Source organism: Rutidosis leptorrhynchoides, chromosome 4, assembly GCF_046630445.1.
Source record: "Rutidosis leptorrhynchoides isolate AG116_Rl617_1_P2 chromosome 4, CSIRO_AGI_Rlap_v1, whole genome shotgun sequence".
Classification (NCBI taxonomy): domain Eukaryota; kingdom Viridiplantae; phylum Streptophyta; class Magnoliopsida; order Asterales; family Asteraceae; genus Rutidosis; species Rutidosis leptorrhynchoides.
The window spans coordinates 252,062,794-252,085,505 of NC_092336.1; the positions used below are offsets into that span (position 1 = coordinate 252,062,794).

The window sequence follows — 22,712 nt, forward strand, 5'->3', positions numbered from 1 at the left end:
AGACGTATCGAAGCTCTAAAATGCCTATGGAATGGAGAGTGAGCGAGATTATTCCCATCTATAAGAACAAAGGGGATGCTCAAACTTGCACTAACTATAGAGGTATAAAATTACTTAGTCATACTATGAAACTCTGGGAGAGAGTGATCGACTCTAGACTTAGACGCGTGACCAATGTTTCGGAAAATAAATTTGGTTTCATGCCAGGGCGCTCTTCGATAGAGGCTATCCATATTATTAGGAACCTTAGGGAAAAGTATAGAGAAAAGCAAAAGAACCTTGAGATGGTTTTCATAGACCTGGAAAAGGCCTACGATTGCGTCCCACGAAATTTGATTTGGAAGACCCTTAGAGATAGAAGTATTCTGAGTAGATACATTAGTGCTATTAAGGATATGTATGAAGGGGCGAAGTCTTGCGTCCGAACGCCGGTGGGAAATATCGAAGTTTTCCCAATAGAAGTTGGCCTGCATCAGGGTTCGGCCCTTAGCCCTTTTCTTTTTTGCTTTGATTCTTGATGAGCTTTCTCGAGGGATACAAGAGATTATCCCTTGGTGCTTAATTTTTGCAGATGATATTGTGCTTGTTTCTGAATCTAAGGAGGAACTTAATAGAAGACTAGAGCAATGGAGGATGGCCTTAGAAGGTAATGGTCTACAAATTAGTAGACAAAAGACGGAATATCTTAGATGTGATTTCGATAGAAACAATGATGAACAAGATGATGGAGTGAACATCTGCATTGGAGAACAGGTCTTGCATCCAAAAACCTTTTTTAGGTACCTAGGCTCGATGCTCCACAAATCGGGGAGGATTGATGAAGACGTGTCTCACCGTATTAAAGTAGGGTGGATGAAGTGGAGAGCGGTGACTGGAGTCTTATGTAGTGACCCAAACTTTTCCATGTTTATATATATTAATTGAGATTGATATTTACATGATTAAATGTTTCCAACATGTTAAGCAATCAAACTTGTTAAGACTTGATTAATTGAAATATGTTTCATATAGACAATTGACCACCCAAGTTGACCGGTGATTCACGAACGTTAAAACTTGTAAAAACTATATGATGACATATATATGGATATATATATAGTTAACATGATACTATGATAAGTAAACATATCATTAAGTATATTAACAATGAACTACATATGTAAAAACAAGACTACTAACTTAATGATTTTGAAACGAGACATATATGTAACGATTATCGTTGTAAAGACATTTAATGTATATATATCATATTAAGAGATATTCATACATGATAATATCATGATAATATAATAATTTAAAATCTCATTTGATATTATAAACATTAGGTTAACAACATTTAACAAGATCGTTAACCTAAAGGTTTCAAAACAACACTTACATGTAACGACTAACGATGACTTAATGACTCAGTTAAAATGTATATACATGTAGTGTTTTAATATGTATTTATAAACTTTTGAAAGACTTCAATACACTTATCAAAATATACTTCTACTTAACAAAAATGCTTACAATTACATCCTCGTTCAGTTTCATCAACAATTCTACTCGTATGCACCCGTATTCGTACTCGTACAATACACAGCTTTTAGATGTATGTACTATTGTTATATATACTCCAATGATCAACCCTTAGCAGCCCATGTGAGTCACCTAACACATGTGGGAACCATCATTTGGCAACTAGCATGAAATATCTCATAAAATTACAAAAATATGAGTAATCATTCATGACTTATTTACATGAAAACAAAATTACATATCCTTTATATCTAATCCATACACCAACGACCAAAAACACCTACAAAGACTTTCATTCTTCAATTTTCTTCATCTAATTGATCTCTCTCAAGTTCTATCTTCAAGTTCTAAGTGTTCTTCATAAATTCTACAAGTTCTAGTTACATAAAATCAAGAATACTTTCAAGTTTGCTAGCTCACTTCCAATCTTGTAAGGTGATCATCCAACCTCAAGAAATCTTTGTTTCTTACAGTAGGTTATCATTCTAATACAAGGTAATAATCATATTCAAACTTTGGTTCAACTTCTATAACTATAACAATCTTATTTCAAGTGATGATCTTACTTGAACTTGTTTTCGTGTCATGATTCTGCTTCAAGAACTTCGAGCCATCCAAGGATCCGTTGAAGCTAGATCCATTTTTCTCTTTTCCAGTAGGTTTATCCAAGGAACTTAAGGTAGTAATGATGTTCATAACATCATTTGATTCATACATATAAAGCTATCTTATTCGAAGGTTTAAACTTGTAATCACTAGAACATAGTTTAGTTAATTCTAAACTTGTTCGCAAACAAAAGTTAATCCTTCTAACTTGACTTTTAAAATCAACTAAACACATGTTCTATATCTATATGATATGCTAACTTAATGATTTAAAACCTGGAAACACGAAAAACACCGTAAAACCGGATTTACGCCGTCGTAGTAACACCGCCGGCTGTTTTGGGTTAGTTAATTAAAAGCTATGATAAACTTTGATTTAAAAGTTGTTATTCGGAGAAAATGATTTTTATTATGAATATGAAACTATATCCAAAAATTATGGTTAAACTCAAAGTGGAAGTATGTTTTCTAAAATGGTCATCTAGACGTTGTTCTTTCGACTGAAATGACTACCTTTACAAAAACGACTTGTAACTTATTTTTCTGACTATAAACCTATACTTTTTATGTTTAGATTCATAAAATATAGTTCAATATGAAACCATAGCAATTTGATTCACTCAAAACGGATTTAAAATGAAGAAGTTATGGGTAAAACAAGATTGGATAATTTTTCTCATTTTAGCTACGTGAAAATTGGTAACAAATCTATTCCAACCATAACTTAATCAACTTGTATTGTATATTATGTAATCTTGAGATACCATAGACACGTATACAATGTTTCGATCTATCATGTCGACACATCTATATATATTTTGGAACAACCATAGACACTCTATATGTGAATGTTGGAGTTAGCTATACAGGGTTGAGGTTGATTCCAAAATATATATAGTTTGAATTGTGATCAATACTGAGATACGTATACACTGGGTCGTGGATTGATTCAAGATAATATTAATCGATTTATTTCTGTACATCTAACTGTGGACAACTAGTTGTAGGTTACTAACGAGGACAACTGACTTAATAAACTTAAAACATCAAAATATATTAAAAGTGTTGTAAATATATTTTGAACATACTTTGATATATATGTATATATTGTTATAGGTTCGTGAATCAACCATTGGCCAAGTCTTACTTCCCGACGAAGTAAAAATCTGTGAAAGTGAGTTATAGTCCCACTTTTAAAATCTAATATTTTTGGGATGAGAATACATGCAGGTTTTATAAATGATTTACAAAATAGACACAAGTACGTGAAACTACATTCTATGGTTGAATTATCGAAATCGAATATGCCCCTTTTTATTAAGTCTGGTAATCTAAGAATTAGGGAACATACACCCTAATTGACGCGAATCCTAAAGATAGATCTATTGGGCCTAACAAACCCCATCTAAAGTATCGGATGCTTTAGTACTTCGAAATTTATATCATATCCGAAGGGTGTCCCGGAATGATGGGGATATTCTTATATATGCATCTTGTTAATGTCGGTTACCAGGTGGTCACCATATGAATGATTTTTATCTCTATGTATGGGATTTGTATTGAAATATGAAATCTTGTGGTCTATTATTATGATTTGATATATATAGGTTAAACCTATAACTCACCAACATTTTTGTTGACGCTTTAAGCATGTTTATTCTCAGGTGATTATTAAGAGCTTCCGCTGTCGCATACTTAAATAAGGACGAGATTTGGAGTCCATGCTTGTATGATATTGTGTAAAAACTGCATTCAAGAAACTTATTTTGTTGTAACATATTTGTATTGTAAACCATTATGTAATGGTCGTGTGTAAACAGGATATTTTAGATTATCATTATTTGATAATCTACGTAAAGCTTTTTAAACCTTTATTAATGAAATAAAGGTTATGGTTTGTTTTAAAATGAATGCAGTCTTTGAAAAACGTCTCATATAGAGGTCAAAACCTCGCAACGAAATCAATTAATATGGAACGTTTTTAATCAATAAGAACGGGACATTTCATCTTATGCGACAGGAAGATCCCCCTAAAGCTGAAAGGGAAATTCTTCAAGCTAGCAATTAGACCTGCCATGCTATACGGATCAGAGTGTTGGCCAATGACGAAGGCGCAAGAGAGAAGGATGGAGGTGGCAGAGATGAGAATGCTTAGGTGGACATGCAGTAAGATGATGTTGGATATGATTCCAAATAGTGTTTTTAGGGAGAACCTGAAAGTTAGAAGCATCGTCGGCAAGCTAAAAGAAGAACAACTTCGATGGTTTGGGTATGTGAGGAGGCGACCCCTTACTGCTCCTGTTAGGAGAGTCGAGGCACTTACAGTTGATGGTGTAAGGAGAAGGGGTAGACCCACACGTAGGTGGGAGGATAGGATAAAGCTCGACTTGAATGAGCTTTTACTGACCGAGGACATGACTTCTGATAGGAACGCGTGGAGGGCTAGAATTAAAATAGACGAGTAGGATCTATGCGGGTAGGGGTGCTTGTGGTTTTGTGGGCATGGGTGAATGTGTGTATGTGTCTTCTTTTATAGTGATGTTCGTATGAATGTTGTGTACGTATGTATTTTCTTGTATTGTATATTCTCGCGCTTTGCATTTAACCAAGATCCCGTCTTGGTTTGGGTATATTTGTGTGTACTGAAATGTTTGCTTATGTATGGAGGTTTATGTATGTATGTTTGCATGTTTAAGGTTTCAGGTAAAGATGCTTGCATGTTTAGGGTTTCGGGTCTGGATGATTGCATGTTTAGGTTGGGATGTTTTGGGTATGTATGTTTATGGTTGTTTTTCCGTGCTTTTATGTTTGCTTGGTGTATATTTTTGACTGTTTGTATGTATGTTTTGTATGGAAGTATGTATGCCTTTGTAAGTATGCTTATATCTGTTCCTATATTTTGTATGTTTAAGGTTGTAGGTATGTTAGTGAGTATGAATGTATGCGTATATGTGTGTATGTATTTATGTACGCATGTATGTTTCATGTTTGTATTTTATTTTTTTTTAATTTTTTTTAGTTACGGTTTTATGTATGTATGTATGTATGAATGCATGTGTGGATGTATGGATGTATGTATGTAGGTTTATGTTTTGTAGTTATGTTTGGTTAGGTGTGTTTCTGGGGTTGTTGGTATGTGGTCATTTTTGTTTCTTTTTTTTCTCTTTTCTTTTTCTTTTTCTTTATTCTTTTTCCTTTCCTTTTTCCTTTTTTCTTTTAGTGTGGCATTTCTCTATTTGTCTTGAGCCCGCCACAGCTGTATTAGGTACTCTCATTTATTTATATATATATATATATATATTTTTTTTTTTTTTGCGTTTGTTGTATATGCGGGCTTGTTACGTTGGTTTCTGTATGTATGTTTGTATGTATGCGTTTGTGGGTCTATTATTATATGGTTGTATGTATGCTCGTGGGTACGTTTCAGGTTTTCATGTTTTTTGTTTGGTTACGTACGTTTTCTTGTATGTTTGTATGTATGCTTGTATGTATGTATGTATGTATGTATGTATGTATGTATGTATGTATGTATGTATGTATGTATGTATGTATGTTTGTATGTATGTTTGTATGTATGTTTGTATGTATGTTTGCTGGTCTGTGTTTCTAGGTTTGTATGTCTTATTCTGTTTAGGGTGGCTTGTTTGCGGTCATATATGTTTTTTATTTTTTAGTTGTAGCATCTCTCGTTTTGTCCGGAGCTTCGCCCTACTCTCTAAGGTACGTCTTCTTGTTCCCTTATATATATATATATATATATATATATATATATATATATATATATATATATATATACTCTTACTATTAGTTTTTTTTTTCCTCCTCTCATACACGGTTCTATTAAGCGAGGCTTAGCAAGCGTCGATTGATTGTCGATTTGGCTACCGCTTAGAGCCTAAATTGAACTCCAGGCACGATGTAAAACCCATGAAAATTTGATTCTACCATTTTCATGGCGTCTCTTTTTATTTTATTTTATTTTCTTTTTTATTTTCTTTTTTATTATTACTATTTTTTATATATTTATCTATTTATTTCATGCTTTTTTCTATTTATTTAATTTATTTTTTAGTTTTTTTTCTCATTTTTTTATGGCCGGAGGTCCCCTCGAAAGCAATATCTTTACCCGTCGAATAGAGAGAGGGATGACTTTCTCCGCTCTTGTGAGTGTTTAACTCAGGGTGGAGAAATGATTTCTCTTTATTCTAGGATAGAGGAAGGATTGTCTACATCCCACCTCCCCCATACCCTATTCATATGGGATTGGGTATTGTTGTTGTTGTTGTTGTTGTATTAATTAAATTACATATAAGATATAAATATATTTTAATATAACCTTATATATAAATCTTAATATATCATATATGTTTTAATTAAAATACTTTAATAAGAATCCGATATATATAAATATTAACTATGTAATTAAAATATATAAAATAGATATAATTGATATATTTATTTAGGGTAACATATAAATCATTAATAAAACTAGTATATTAATAATATCAACTTGTCTAAATGTTATTATATGTTTTAATATATATAACTGTTATAGGTTCGTGAATCCGAGGCCAACCCTGCATTATTCAATATCGTCATATGTATTTTTACTACAAAATACAGCATTGTGAGTTCATTTGCTCCCTTTTACTCTTTATATTTTTGGGACTGAGAATACATGCACTATTTTTACAACTGCTTTATTAAATGTCTTTGAAATATATTTTGAACTGTGAATACATGAAATGCTTTTATAAATGTTTGACGAGATAGACACAAGCAAAACATTCCTCGAATGAATTATGTGGACGTGATAATTGCCACCATTGAATTATGTGGACGTGATAATTGCCACAATTGATATGAATATTTTCCCCTAATTATTATTGCTTGGTAACCTAAGAATTAGGGAACATCACTAATTTTGAGAATTAGTGCACGCCTAATTGACGCGAATCCTAAAGGTAGCTACCGGGTTTAACACCCCCACCCAGAATGTTCACTAGACGGAAGGGCTAGTGGGCGTGGTGTTTAGTACTTCGAAGTTTATATGATTATTATACAGACGAGATGTTCTGTTTTGGGGATATTATTATGCGCATTATATGTTAAGGTCGGTTACCAAGCCAAGCTATGAAAGAAATGAAAAGTGTATGTTATGTATCGAGAGAATGATTTTATACACAGGTTATGTGTATGTTATTTTTTGTGCACGAGATATGTGTACGGTTACTAAGATTTACGAAAGATGATTTCGTACACGAGAAATGTGTATTGTATTTAAAAGATATCGCATGTACATTACAGGTGGGTATAGGATTCGGGCCCATTTGTACCATGCATCATTTAAATCTTGTGGTCTATCAAAATGATGAATTTTATTGTTTACGATAAACTTATGAACTCACCAACCTTTTGGTTGACACTTTAAAGCATGTTTATTCGCAGGTATGAAAGAAATCTTCCGCTGTGCATTTGCTCATTTTAAAGATATTACTTGGAGTCGATCATCGCAATGGGACCAGATGTTGGTGACTTCGTCCAGATGGATTAGGAAGGGGTATGACACATTAGTGGGTCTGAACTTCGACCGTGTCTGCATGTCAAAAGTTTTGCTTATCATTTCGTGTCAAAAATTATTTGCTTATCATCCTTAAAGTCTAGACACGCCTTACTGCCTCTATTGCATAGATAGTGTATAGATAAATTCATATCTTAGCGTATCTGTTATTGTTACCTTTGTCTGACAGCTTCCGTAGATTCCTCCGTAATTTATGTGATTTTAGTATTATATCTGCATATGTAAAATATGTATTGCAGGGTACTAATCTACATCCTATAATCTATTTCTTATCGAAAATCCTTCATCTGATCATACGAGATGAATCCCTCAACTAGTTCAAGTCCCTCGAATTCCGACAGCTATTCCGATATGGAGTTTCACCTAAGCACCAAAAGCAGTGTCACCAGAATAAATCAACCAATCAGCCATCCCCAATTCATCTGATGGGTTTTTGATCGACCTAATCAATGGAGACGAGAAGAAGGCGATCCCTTCCACCAACCGAATTCACCTCTTGGCGAAGAACCTGATGCACTTACCGACGAACCTATCCAAAACACCAATTTCATCCTCATTTTAGGGTAGCTCGTCACGATTATGTTCTATCTAAAATTCTAAACCTTATTCATCCGCTCGTTCCAACCGACAATCATCTCGGAATAATAGAAGAAGTCAACGAATTTCGCGCTCGGGTAGTAACTTTGGAGAATATGATGCAAAATTTACCAGTTTCAGCAACATCATCAGGACCAACATCAATACCAGTACCACCAACAACCCAAGTTCAACATCACACAACTCAACATCTCATTATGTACCTCGAGCATAATCATCAATCTGCGAATCATTCTACATCATTTATCTTCGTTCGATATGGCGATTATGTAAACTCTAATATTTTAGAGATTATATATTCTTGTTCTAACGGTAAATCAAATGAGTTTAATATCATATTGACTCATTAAATCCATGATTACATCTGAAGAAAATATATGTGTATATATATTTTCATAAAGATTGTAATTAAAAATTCTTTCGTACAAACTGTTAATGGTGAAAATATTTTAACGGGTAGGTAATACCCGAGGAATATTTAGATTTCACATTAATTAGTACACTGTACATTCTTTCAAATCTAATTCAACAGTCATTTACTATCCTATTTACAACCACCGATATACGTATCCGTTCACCACAGAATAACCCTTTTCATTCAATTTCATATTTGGATTTTGATCTATTAGAATTCAACAAGTGGCATAATGAAGAAAACATTGGACAAAAAATAAAATTTGTTAGAAACAAACAAATTAACCATGAGAAAATTTTGTTAAGAATCCACGCTAACAAAATCCTAGCTAACTGTTCCTAGCTAACTGTTAATTCGTTATTACAAGTTATTTATCGCAATTTATATTCTCGCAATTTTATTTATCGTCATTTAATTTCTGTTATTTATTTTAAGCACTTTATTTATCGTCATTTAAATACTGTTATTTACGCATTTTAAATATAGGGACACGTATACAATGTTTTGACATATCATATCGACGCATCTATATATATTATTTGGAATAACCATAGACACTCTATATGCAGTAATGATCGAGTTAGCTATACAAGGTTGAGGTTGATTCTATAATAATATATATACTTTGAGTTGTGATTGAGTCTGAGACATGTATACAATGGGTCACGACACGTATTAATTAATTCGAATATAATATATTAAACTATATATGAATTATTGAACTACTAACTGTGGACTATCAATTGAGGACTACCAACATTGGACAATTAAAATGAATTAAAATATTGATTATAACATATGAAACTAAACAATTCTTCAAGTTTGCCACTTGATTTCATCTTAAACCTCATTTGTATTTTGACAATTACAATCTGCGTTCAAACCTTTCATAATTCTTGAAAACACCTCAATTGAGAGGATGAACCAACCGCACTTCATCTACGGAAGGAAAGATTTATGCACATAGTTATGCACCTGAAAAACTCTTGGAAACTGAGTAAACGTTAACAAGTATCTGTTATGCCTCCTTTTGCGTTGTTATTACTGAAAATAATTTAACAATTCCTCTCCAAATTAGTCAATTTTGTCATAGCTCCAGCAAATCAACTTCGAATTTTCGTTCGAAATAACCTTATTATAACTTTGATATATATGCATGCTCTTTTATTGTTACCGGGGAACCTTTTATATTCCACCATATTACCATCGGCGTTTAATCATCTAAAAACACAATTCTCTTGAAACCACCTCGGATTGATAACCGATGATTCAGATATGGTAGCATTAAATGCAGAGGAAACAGCAAAATCGTAGATGGTCTAAACGGCCAAAAGTTTGATAATAAAGAATGGAATGTTGGGAACGCTCGATAGAAAATTTGGTACTGAAAAAACGAATTGAGCAAACCATGAAGGAGGCTATGGACAAATCACAAAGACTAAACCTGCCTTCAAAGAATCCAAATAATTCAGTATCTGCTGAAGTCATTAACGAATACCTTGCTCCTGACTCTAAACCTTTACGGACAAATCTTCTTCATCATCCTTCGATATTAGAAATTCTAAGATATCATCGTATCTTTCATTATAAATATCCTCGATATTTCTGAATATATTTTCATAACTATTCTTATCTGAAATCATTTATCTCTTCGCGATATCAATGTTACGCCAGAAAGGAAACTAGTTTAGTTTCTAAATTCTGAAAGATTCGAATTTAAAATATGAATGTTATTGAAGTAGTGTTGGGAACTGAAGCATGAGTTAGTATAATATAATGACACTTGATCAACGTGATTATATTACAGTAAGTCAAGCTGAGTTTCTAATGGAACGTGATGATTCATAGACCATAACGTCATCATGTGACATATTACACGACTCTTACATTCTATCTAATCTCTAAACATATCAGGAACATATTTTCTTGATAATTCTATCTTTTCTCATAAATGCTGGTAATTTAACCAATCAAGATCGTGCTATTACAATTTCTCTCTTAGAATATTAGTCATGTTCTTTCAAAACTTCATACCTACGAATTCTGGACCAGTATTCGCTTGACTTCAAGACGAGAAGAGAAAACAAAATTATGAAACTCCAAAATATAAAGGAAACTAGGGGAGTAGATTTATAGTGAAATTTCCGACAGAACAATCAAAATAGATTATCGCATTTACCAAAGAAGATCCTAATTACCTTAACTATCGAAGAACCAAATCTTATTACGAAGATTTCCTCTAAATTCCTTGATTTCCAGAAATCAATCGTGACTACGTCACCAGACAAGACGAATCTGCATTTATTCATTTCACTCTTTTGTGATAGCTTCATTCGTACTTTTTGAATAATCGAATTGTTCTATCCATATTACTCAATGAGGATAAAACTCTATTTATCAACTCATATTTGTCATAAAAACATTTTTAATGTTAGCCAAGACCATCTCGATCAAATTTCGGGACGAAATTTCTTTAACGGGTAGGTACTGTGACGACCCGGAAATTTCCGATCAAATTTAAACTTAATCTCTATATGATTTCGACACGATAAGCAAAGTCCGTTATGTTGCGTCTCAAAAATTTTGAACTGTTTTCATATTCATTTAACCTCGATCAATTTCCGACGATTCACGAACAACTATTTGTATATATATATGTATATATATATATATATATATATATATATATATATATATATATATATATATATATATATATATATATTATAATTGGGAATATAATTTGAAATATTGTAGGATGTAATATGTTCATTGTCTTCAACTGATTTATTATATATATAAAATATATATACACATGCATAACTTAAAGACACACAACACACCATCCACTAAATATTACTTGTATTCTCAGGGGACAGTACACTGTCATATATATATTTAATAATTCACACACATGATTGAGGAGAAACAATGGAGATTTTTTTTAAAATTAATATAAATTATATATATGTATATTATTATGTCGATAACTAAACCCAAATAAGAAAGGCTGCTATACTATTACAATTCACTGTGCTTAATTGAAATCTAATTGAATCACTGTGTTTAATTGATTGATTACATTTTCCGTTTCATTTCACTTTCTGTGTTTCTAAGATATTATTAATATTTTGAGAATGCAAATACTATATACATACATAAGCATTTGATTCAACTCCACCACATTTCAATCATCACCATCTAAACTCACTTTTCTTCTATTGTTCTTTTCTTTTCTTTTCTGTCTAAGACACAAGTAGAACCAACTACTACAATAACAACCAATCAATATCATTAGTTGTGCTCCATGCATAAAAGTTGGTACTTTCTCAAAAATTCAACCACAACAATACACGCACAAACACCACGATGCACCATTTCCTCATCACTACCTTCTACCACCGACATCCTACATCACCACCCAGTCACCAAGAACCACCCTAATCTTCCTCTCTCACTAACTCTTTCTCTCCCTGCAAACGTAAACCACCATTTTAAACTGCTGCACACTTGTTGGGTTTTCGTTCACTGTAACATCATATAAACTGCATCAGTCTCCTGTTTGGAGCAATCAAACCCAAATAACCATAACCACCTGCTCTCTCCCTCTCTCTCTCTCTCTCTCTCTCTCTCTCTCTCTCCCTCCCCTATCTTTATCCAAGAAAAACCCTCGCAATCAAAATCATTTATATTACTGTCACTATCTTGTTTACCTGTGATAATGATAATGATTCTGTGACAAGAAGAAGATCTATTGATGATAATGATTGTGTTTGATGATGATTACATAGATGATGAAGGTGAGCTGTAAAGATAGAATAAAGATAATCATGATGAAACGACTAACCTTCTACTTTGATTTCGATAACGGCTATTCAAATTAAAAGGTATCTGATTTGCTATTGCAACCCAAAACCTTTCTTGTTGGATTACCTGTTCGATCATGTTCAAACCAAAACCCACAATCGAAACCTTTAGAAAACTACTGCTAGTACACGTTTTTTTTGTCTCTAATTCTGTTTTTTTTACGGTTAAACAAGGATGAGGAGGAAAAAGATAAATAATGACGATTTATAGTGATGATCTTGACATACCTATTACTGCTGTTTTTGTCCCTCGTTTCTGTCTGGCAAACAACATCACAAACCATCGTCATAAACCGCCATCATCCAATCTGTTTCTGTTTACAGCTACACTAAATAACCTCGTAAACAGGCTGCAGCTACAGCTGTTATTGCTTTGATTTTTTTTACGGTGAATTGATATTTCTATAATTATGTGAACCCACAAAAATAAATATATAAATGGGAATGATGAATGGTGATCGAAGATGCAACGAAGTTCCTGTCAATTGCTGTCTGCCACTATGATTTTATTTTATTAGTTTAAACCCTACAGATTATTCGATTATGCCACAATTACGATTTAATATTATTACTGGATCAAGGAGTAAGTTAAGAGGATTACTTAACAATTAAGTGAATTGGGCTGTGAATTGATATTGGGCCAACGATTTTGGATATTGGATTGCTATGATTTTTCCTTGGGCCGAAAAGTTTAAGATTGAGGAATAGGATTACGTTTTTGATGAAGATAATTAGGCTTGCTGTGAGTACTTGGAGAAAGAAGTAGGAGAAACAGAAGTAATAAAGTAAATAAAAATAGGTTGTATATGAAACAGAAAAAAGCATGGATCGATGGTTGAGAGTGTTTGCATTATCTGAGAGGTCTTGGTTTCGAGTCCCGTCTGGAGCACTTCTTTTTACTAAAAGTTTTTAAGGGTATACACAAGTTCCTTTATTTTTATTATTATTATTGTTAATTATTATAATTATCAATATAGTTATTATTAGTATTATATCTATTATTATTATTATTATTATTATTATTATTATTATTATTATTATTATTATTATTATTATAAGTATTAATTATGACATTACAATTAAATTTAAAACTTTAATATTATTATCATGAATATGTTTATTATTATTATTATTATTATGAAAGTAATATAAATTATTATCATTTTCGTAAATATTAGTATTAATATCTTTTTATAAATAATAGAAGTGTTAATATTGACATAAGTAATATTATTATCACGAGTATTATTATTATGTAAGTATTAAAATCAGTATCATGACTATCAGTAACTATAAAATCAATATTGTTACAAGTATTATTATTAATATCACTATTATTATTACTATAATTCTTGTTATAATTATTATTATAAGTAATGTTATTATTAATATTATCATCATAATCAATTACAACTTTTAATTACTATATTTTTATGTATATAAAAATATACGTATAAGTAATATTACATATAAGTATGAATATATTATATTTTATATAAATATTCATATAAAACAAATTAGGTATATATATATATATATATATATATATATATATATATATATATAATCATTTTTAAATATATCTACAAATTAAATAAATAATATATAAAGTTATAATAAATGAAATTGTTCGATTTCGATTCTATGTTTTAATAAATATAAATGATATAGATTCGTGAATTCGAGGCCAATCATGCATTGTTCAATATCGTCATATGTATTTTTACTACAAAATACAGTATTGTGAGTTTCATTTGCTCCCTTTTTAAATGATTTTGCAATATATATTTTTGGGACTGAGAATACATGCGCTTTTATAACTGTTTTACGAAATAGACACAAGTACTTAAAACTACATTCTATGGCTGGATTATTAAACCGAATATGCCCCTTTTTAGTCTGGTAATCTAAGAATTAGGGAACAGACACCCTAATTGACGTGAATCCTAAAGATATATCTATTGGGCCCAACAAGCCCCATCCAAAGTACCGGATGCTTTAGTACTTCGAATTTATCATGTCCGAAGGGAGTCCCAGAATGATGGGGATATTCTATATGCATCTTGTTAAGGTCGGTTACCAGGTGTTCACCATATGAATGATTTTTATCTCTATGCAGTTTGCGAAATGCCTGATATGAGATGTATGTTTATGAAAATGAAAAATGAAATCTTGTGTTCTATTAAAATTATGGAAATGATTGATTATGATAAACTAATGAACTCACCAACCTTTTAGTTGACACTTGAAAGCATGTTTATTCTCTGGTATTAAAGAAATCTTCCGCTGTGCATTTGTTCATTTTAGAGATATTACTTGGAGTCATTCATGACATATTTCAAAAGATGTTGCATTCGAGTCATTGAGTTCATCAAGATTATTATTAAATCAATTATAGTTGGATATATTATGAAATGGTATGCATGCCGTCAACTGTCGATGAAATGAAATATTGTCTTTTAAAAACGAATGCAATATTTGTAAAATGTATCATATAGAGGTCAAGTACCTCGCGATGTAATCAACTATTATGAATCGTTTATAATCGATATGAACGGGGCGTTTCAAAAATATGCATCAATCTCAACATTAGCATATGGAAGCTGTATGGAGAATAATCAAATATCTAAAAGGAACAGGTGGAGACGCAGTTTTATTCAGCAAAAACAATCACTTATAAACATAGATATACACTGATTTAGGGTACGGGGGAGAAAACAGAGATAAGAAATTAACATCCGAGTACTTTGCTCTCATCGGAGGTAATTTGGTCACATGGAGAAGCAAGAAACAAAAGGTTGTAGCCTTATCAAGTGCCGAAGCTGAATTTAGAGGGATTGCGAAAGGTGTTACTGAAGCTATATGGATTAAGAAACTCTTGACAGAGATTGAGTTTCCTCCTATTGACGCTATCAAGATCATGTGTAATAATGAAGCAGCAATAGCTATATCAAAAAATCCAATTCAACACGATCGAACCAAACATGTAGAAATTGACAGACACTTCATCAAGGAAAAATTCGAAGCTGAAATAATCTCTCTACCTTCTATCCGATCCAAAGACTAACTTGCAGACATCTTGACCAAATCCGTCAATGGAAGACTCTTCAGAGAAATACTCTCCAAGTTGAATATCGAAAATTCCACTATTCAACTTGCAGGGGAGTGTTAGAAAGGAAATAAATATTCGAGTTTTTTAGGGGATCAGAACAATGTCATCACTTCCCTCATTAACAGCAGGCTACAACTGGAAGATCACGACAGCAAAACCTTCTAGAATTAGGAGATTTATTTTTGTACTTAAGTTTATAGTCGGTTAGCCCTCTTGATGTATATATAGGGACTTTGTAAGATGAACAAAGTACCAATTCCAGTTTTAAAAATTCAGTAAATCAATAAATCAATCAATCCTTTGTTATCTACTTGTTATTTCTATTGAAAACAATATCTGCTTATTATTCTTATGTGATTGAATTGACAACTCATAAGATAGGAATAATGATTCATAACAAAGTGACAATAGTGTTTGCATGCTATCTGACAATTAGTAGATGTTGATTAATTAAAGAAACTAGAAAGTGTGAATTGTTGTGACAACCAATTAGTGCAATTATTGGTGACTGCACCGGTACAACGTCATGTTCTAGGTTAATAATTCAGTTGAGTAGTAATTTAAAATTTATGAACGGCCTATCACATTGATTAGTATAAGATTGAGTGACATCTTTTCATGCTAATTACTGTAGTTGCGTCTTGATTGCATGAGTAGATTTCTGATCACACACATGAAATGAGATTGTCCATTTATCCAAAATCCCAACATATGAAGTGAAAACTGTCTAAGTAAACATATGCGTTTGATATTGGTTGTTTGCTCTGAATTAATTGTCTGATTTTGTTTTCAAGTATTATTAATTTAATTCTTGTCTTTGACATTTCGATCGTTAAATGAAACTCCACCTGATTTATTGCTTTTTTGATAATTTAAAAGTTGCATGTTATTAGTCATTAGGATTAATTGCTAGTTGCTATTCATAAGAACGAAACCCGGATTTATCAATTCTATATTATTGCATGCTCAAGTACACTCGAGTGTAATTATGTAATAGTCGAATTTGATATATTCTTGTTATTTAAATTATATAACCCGATTTAGCACATTACATAGTCAATCGGCACGCAAATTTATGAAACAATAATTATGGTAATGATTACAAAACAAATTTTTTTTTTTTTTTTTAAACGGCGAAGAAGATATGTATTAGAAATCAATAACTTCATCAAAACGATGAAAGTTATCTTCCAAAAAGTACAATGAGACAAATGAAAAAAATGAAACAAATGTGCGTTTCAAGCAAAAACGGATCATAACGGGGTATGGGTGGGCCAAGGTTCCCCCAAAAGATTCGGTTATAGTGTTATATATTTGATATATGTTCATACTTTCTAGCTTGGTTGGCTGGTTTCTTAACTAACCTTGGCTGGTTTCTTAACTAACCTTATATTCAAGGATGCCCAAGTTCGATTTCCTTTTCCAACCTTTTTTCTTTTCAACTATTTTTCATACATCTATATTGCTAATTAACATGCATAATGTATGTGAAAACTAAAATTTAAACTAAATATTGTTGAAGTAATATAGAATCAAATATTAATCTTTGGCCTTGATCCTTTTCCAACCTTTTTTCTTTTCAACTATTTTTCATACATCTATATTGCTAATTAACATGCATAATGTATGTGAAAACTAAAATTTAAACTAAATATTGTTGAAGTAATATAGAATCAAATATTAATCTTTGGCCTTGATCGTAACTTTTAATACTCTTAGTTTATTGTTTATATAGGTTATCTATGTTACGATAATCTAATTTTTTGATACATATCATATGTCAATTATGAATCTTTATTCATGATTAAAAACTAATATTATATGGTAATTGTGAATTTTTTTCTATAATTAAATAATAGTAAATAACATTTTCTACAATATATCATTGTCCCCTCCAATAATCGTGTTCAAGATCCGCCACAGATTCCAATGAAAATTATTGACAATTTTTAACACAAAAAGTGCCAGAGTACTCACTATTTTTAAAAAAGAGTTTGACTTATTAAAGTTATTGCTTTAACATCTCAAAATGGGGGACTTGATCATATGTGAAGTTGTGCATATGTACTTGAGCAATATGTTCATGCGTAATATTGATGCGCGTACCAAAATGTAAGATACCACATGGATAAAGGGCGCGCCACACTAGATTCTAGAACAATATAAATAGGAGCGTCATCACCTCATTTTGAGGTTAGCTACTATCATTACGGATATGTTCATAATACATTAAAGGTATAATGCTCTCTTAGAACATGAATCTATGAACATATGAATATATCAATTTATGATCATATGTATTTATGTGTATAAAGACGTGGTAAACTGGTAATTATTTATATGATCATATGTATTTATTTATTGGGTTTTTCTAAACATAATCCTTAGGGCTATGCTTAAGAATTTAAGACATGCATAAGTTTTTGTACATTTGAAAAAACTACTTCAAGTAATTACCCCACTACTTTTAATGTACCATAATTAAAGTTTGAAAATTTCTCTTTAAGTATATAGCTCTAAGGCTTAATATTAAAAAAACCATTATTTAAAACATGAAAATACCCTGATCCCCTTTTATCTTCTTGAACTCAGATCTAAGGTTCGAAATAACAAACAAAGTTGCATTATATAAATTTATAAAAAGTGTTAACAATGTTAAATTATGTATGTTGCAGTTCAGTCGTCCATTCAGATATGTAAATAAAATTGAACATACGATTGCCTCGGGAATTTTACTATATAATATATTATTTTTTAATTTTATTTAGTTATTTGTTGAAACTTATATATCCAGAAAACAACGGCTGATTTATCGTACCTGCAAAGAATAAATAAATCAATAAAATGAGATGAGGATGAATATATTGAGTTGGATCACAGTCAGATGCGCATGTGGACCAATCAGTTTTTCCAGGACCCACGTTCACCACACCCTTGAAAAAGTAGTACGGAGTAATAAAAAGCGTATTATATCTGTTTAAATAATAAATTAATATAGACTTAATTATACAGATAGTTACTGTGATTTGTCAAATTTTGCAGTTTTGGTTACTATAGTTTTTTTCTTGTAATTTTAGTCACTGTAATTTCAAAATATTACATGTTTAGTCACTCATGTGAAGGTATTTTAGTCTTTTTGTTCTTACTGTCCACCTAAATTTAATAAACAGATTTTTCCTTTTAACATTATGGTGTTGCATTTGCATCTCCTACCCCAAAATATAACCCTTCAATTTAATCAAACCTCCTCACCAAAAGATTGAAACTATTAAAAGTATTTGTTCATGAGCTGACTTTGTCTCATCACAATGAAAACCAATTACATATAACATTTTATTTGTCATTCTGGTAGCGAAGGTACTTTATGAAGACATCCTTGTGTATGAAACCCACAACCATCTTTGTATACTAATCGTCAGCTTCGTTTTTGAATTATAATTGGAATTGTTGTGATTGTGTTAATCATGAAGACGAGTTCCAGATCTGAAAACAAAACCATGATGAACCGGAGTTCCAGATCTAAAAACGGATCCATGATGAACCGGAATCGGTGGAATGGAAGTAATGTTCCGCCACTAATCGTTCTTTGATCGCCGGAAGTGATGTTCTTGAAACTTGAATTCAAACCCCGTCTCCAAAATTGATGTTCATCATGTTCATTGTGTTCATCGTGTTCATATTCAGAGTTCAAAAATTAAATCGTTGGTATTACATCGTGTTCATCGTTATAGCAAGAAACACAGATCCAGGATCTTCGTTCGATTTAAAGTGGTGTCGGCAACCATAGTCGGGGTCCGATTGTGCTTTCCGTCTTCGGCGGGGATAACATCGGCCACCACAGATGCAGATCTAGATCTTCGTTCGATTTATATGAAATGGAGTCATCAAAATCAAGAAATCAAAAATATAAATGTTGCAATTTAATATTTTGTTATGTACAGATATTTTGTTTTTGACTTATTAGAAATTTAATTGCTATGAAAGTGACGTGATTTTGATGAAATTGCATTTGAACATAATTTTGAGTTTATCTCGATTTAGTTTCAGGCTTATAATGATAAAAAAAAATTTATTTAGTGTTTTATTATGGTTTTATTTTGATTTTTTTTGTGTGTATAGTTTCACTAGCATTAATTTATTTGGGGTTCATTTTATTTTTTTTCAATGTTTCAATGCTCTTGATCTACTCGATGGTGTACTTTAATTTGTTAGAAAATTGTTTTTGATTTGGATTTAGTTAGATTTTTAATCTTGATTTATTTTGTATTGAGTTTTTAGTTGCATTTGCAGGTTTTTGAAGATGAAGGGAATGAAGAAAGTGACAAAGGAATTGGTATAATACCTAAAATGCCCTCTCATGTTTGGCATGTGACTGACATTTAACGGACAAAGTTAACGTCTGTCAGTGTGAGTGACTAAATGTGTAACATTTTGAAACCACAGTGACTATTTTTGTAAGAAAAAAATCATAGTGACTAAACTTGCAAGATTTGACAGACCACAAGTACCATCCGTGTAATTAAGTCATTAATATATTTATATTTATTTTTATTTTTATACGGAGTAATTGGGTATCTTATCTCCTTAATGTCTAATTTTATTTTTTATTTTGGATTGGATTACCATTCATAGCGACCAATTTTTTCTTTTTCTAACCATATACTGATGTTATTTATCATTTCAACTAGGGAGGTGATCTTATCGTCTTAGAATAATGTATTATAATTATTATATTTGGATATTACTAATTTATTATGAAGTTAAATGCATTATAGTGATTGGGTTGTGATGTTCTCAAAGGTTTATTAAGTTCAAGGCTCATCAAAAGTTAATATCTAGTTGGTCAGAGAAATGAAAAAAATGTTTACAAAATCATATACATTTGAGTAAAATACACTTTTTCATTCTTGAAAAATCTTATCCGTTTTTTAATTTTTTTTCTTTCCATTCATCCAAAAGTTAACTAATATTAAATAAATTTCTGTACCACCACATTCGATTGGTTAGCGTGGGATATTTTGAATGAATTAAGATACTAAGATATAATAAGATATTAGGATTAAGATATGGTATTAAATCTAGAAAAATAATCGTCTCCCTAATTATTAGGAACTACAATCTCTTTCACATCATAAGTTTATCCATTTTAATTGTTTAGTTTTGGATAATGTTGCCACATCGGCTACACTACCTTAAAGTCACACCACCCTCTCCAATTCTACCAAATGTAACTATAAATATTCATTGCTAATGCAAACACTTAAACATCCACAATTCATTCAATTCTCTCTGCAAATTAAATCGATCTTTTACATCTATTTTTGTGTGTTTTATTTCAAGAAAAATGTTGGGTATTTTCAAGAAAGGAGTTGTGAGTGCACCAAAAGAACTCAATAGCCCTGCTTCATTCAACAAAAAGCATGATCAAGACCAAGATCAAGATCAAGATCCTTTGAAACAATTCTTGAATTCAAATGCGAATGCATTTTCATTCTCTTTTGGAAATGATGTTTCTTTGGCCTTTGATCCTTCTTCTCATTCCCAATTGTCCCAACAAAGGTAAAAAACCATAACTTTATTTATTTTCTCAAGATATCACATTAATTTTTCACCTTCATAGTTTTAGATTATTATAAGATTCTGAAAAGGGAATTTTATCATTATTTTTTGCATTTTGATGACATGTTGAATGTTTCTTGTAGGTTGTTTTGTAGCATGGATGACATATACTGCATATTCTTGGGGAGTTTAGACAACTTGTGCACCCTTAACAAGCAATATGGGCTAACCAAGTTAGCTAATGAGCCAATGTTTGTGATCCAAGCCTACAAAACCCTCCGGGACCGCGGTCCATACCCAGCCCATTCCGTCCTCAAGGATCTTGATGGTAGTTTTGGTTTCATACTTTATGATCTCAAGGCTAAAACTGTTTTTGTATCACTTGTAAGTTTTCACAAATTATCTGACCATTAAGTTTTCAGAAATAAACATTAATTACATTAACTGTGATTAATTAATATTAATTAATCAATAGGGTGCTGATGGTGGAGTGAAGCTTTATTGGGGTATATCAGCTGATGGCTCTGTAGTAATTTCTGACAATTTGGGAGTCATAAAGTCTAGCTGCTCAAAGTCATTTGCTCCTTTTCCAACTGGTAAGGATTACATTGAGTGTTGAAATTGTCGTTTTGCATAAGGTGCGTGATCAATGGACTAATTAATATATGTGTACAATTTGTTTAGGGTGCTTGTACCATACAGAAAGTGGACTAATGAGCTTTGAGCATCCAAAGAACAAAATGAAGGCAATTTCAAGAATTGATAGTGAAGGAGCAATGTGTGGTGCTACATTTAAAGTTGATATATATTCAAAGACACAAACAATGCCAAGAGTTGGTAGTGAAGCTAATTGGGCTACTTGGGGCCAAGGGGCATGAACCATGAACCATGAATCTTGTTTTGTGTAGTTCCTTCTGTTTTATTTTATTCTTTTTTTGTTTTACTTGTTGGGATTGTAAATTTGACTTTTGAAAGTCCCTTGAAATTGATATACTATCCTACTTTCAATATGTTTTGAATGTCTTAATGGTAAATAGTAGTTCTAATCTTTAAGCTGCCTCTTTTTAATGAGATGATATGATGATATTTCCACGTCATAGATCTATGCATTAACAATTTGTAATCACTAATGTATATATATTTTTTGTGTGAATTTATTAGTTTTGATAGGAATATGTCATCATTATCCTATTATCCTTTCTCATGCGATAAATATCATGAAGTTATGACATGGATTTGTTAGATGTATCTATTAAAATATTGGTACAAACTTAAAGTCACTAAAAGCAAGTTGGTAACTCATCAACTTTCCCACTCCTAAAATTATAGCCTTGTGTGTTCTTTTGCTTTATTAGTGGCTGATTTTTGGCCATGTTTTATGACTTTAATCATAGTGTTTATTAGGTGTAATCCATCATTGATTGGTGGCTTATTTGGTGTGATTTGTTTAAACTT

General features: G+C 31.5%; 2 protein-coding genes across 2 annotated transcripts; both read left to right on the forward strand.

The window, feature by feature from the left end:
* Nucleotides 1-20: 20 nt before the first annotated feature.
* On the forward strand, nucleotides 21-20,081 carry LOC139841565 (uncharacterized). Its single transcript, XM_071831779.1, has 4 exons — nucleotides 21-477; nucleotides 572-867; nucleotides 15,273-15,572; nucleotides 19,989-20,081. The coding sequence occupies exons 1-4, from the start codon at nucleotides 21-23 to the stop codon at nucleotides 20,079-20,081; spliced, it is 1,146 nt and encodes a 381-aa protein (XP_071687880.1).
* An 891-nt stretch (nucleotides 20,082-20,972) lies between these two features.
* Nucleotides 20,973-22,305, forward strand: LOC139843463 (stem-specific protein TSJT1-like). Its single transcript, XM_071833542.1, has 4 exons — nucleotides 20,973-21,257; nucleotides 21,401-21,641; nucleotides 21,733-21,853; nucleotides 21,942-22,305. Exons 1-4 carry the CDS (start codon nucleotides 21,043-21,045, stop codon nucleotides 22,133-22,135), a joined length of 771 nt encoding a protein of 256 aa, XP_071689643.1. The 5' UTR covers nucleotides 20,973-21,042; the 3' UTR covers nucleotides 22,136-22,305.
* Nucleotides 22,306-22,712: the final 407 nt, after the last annotated feature.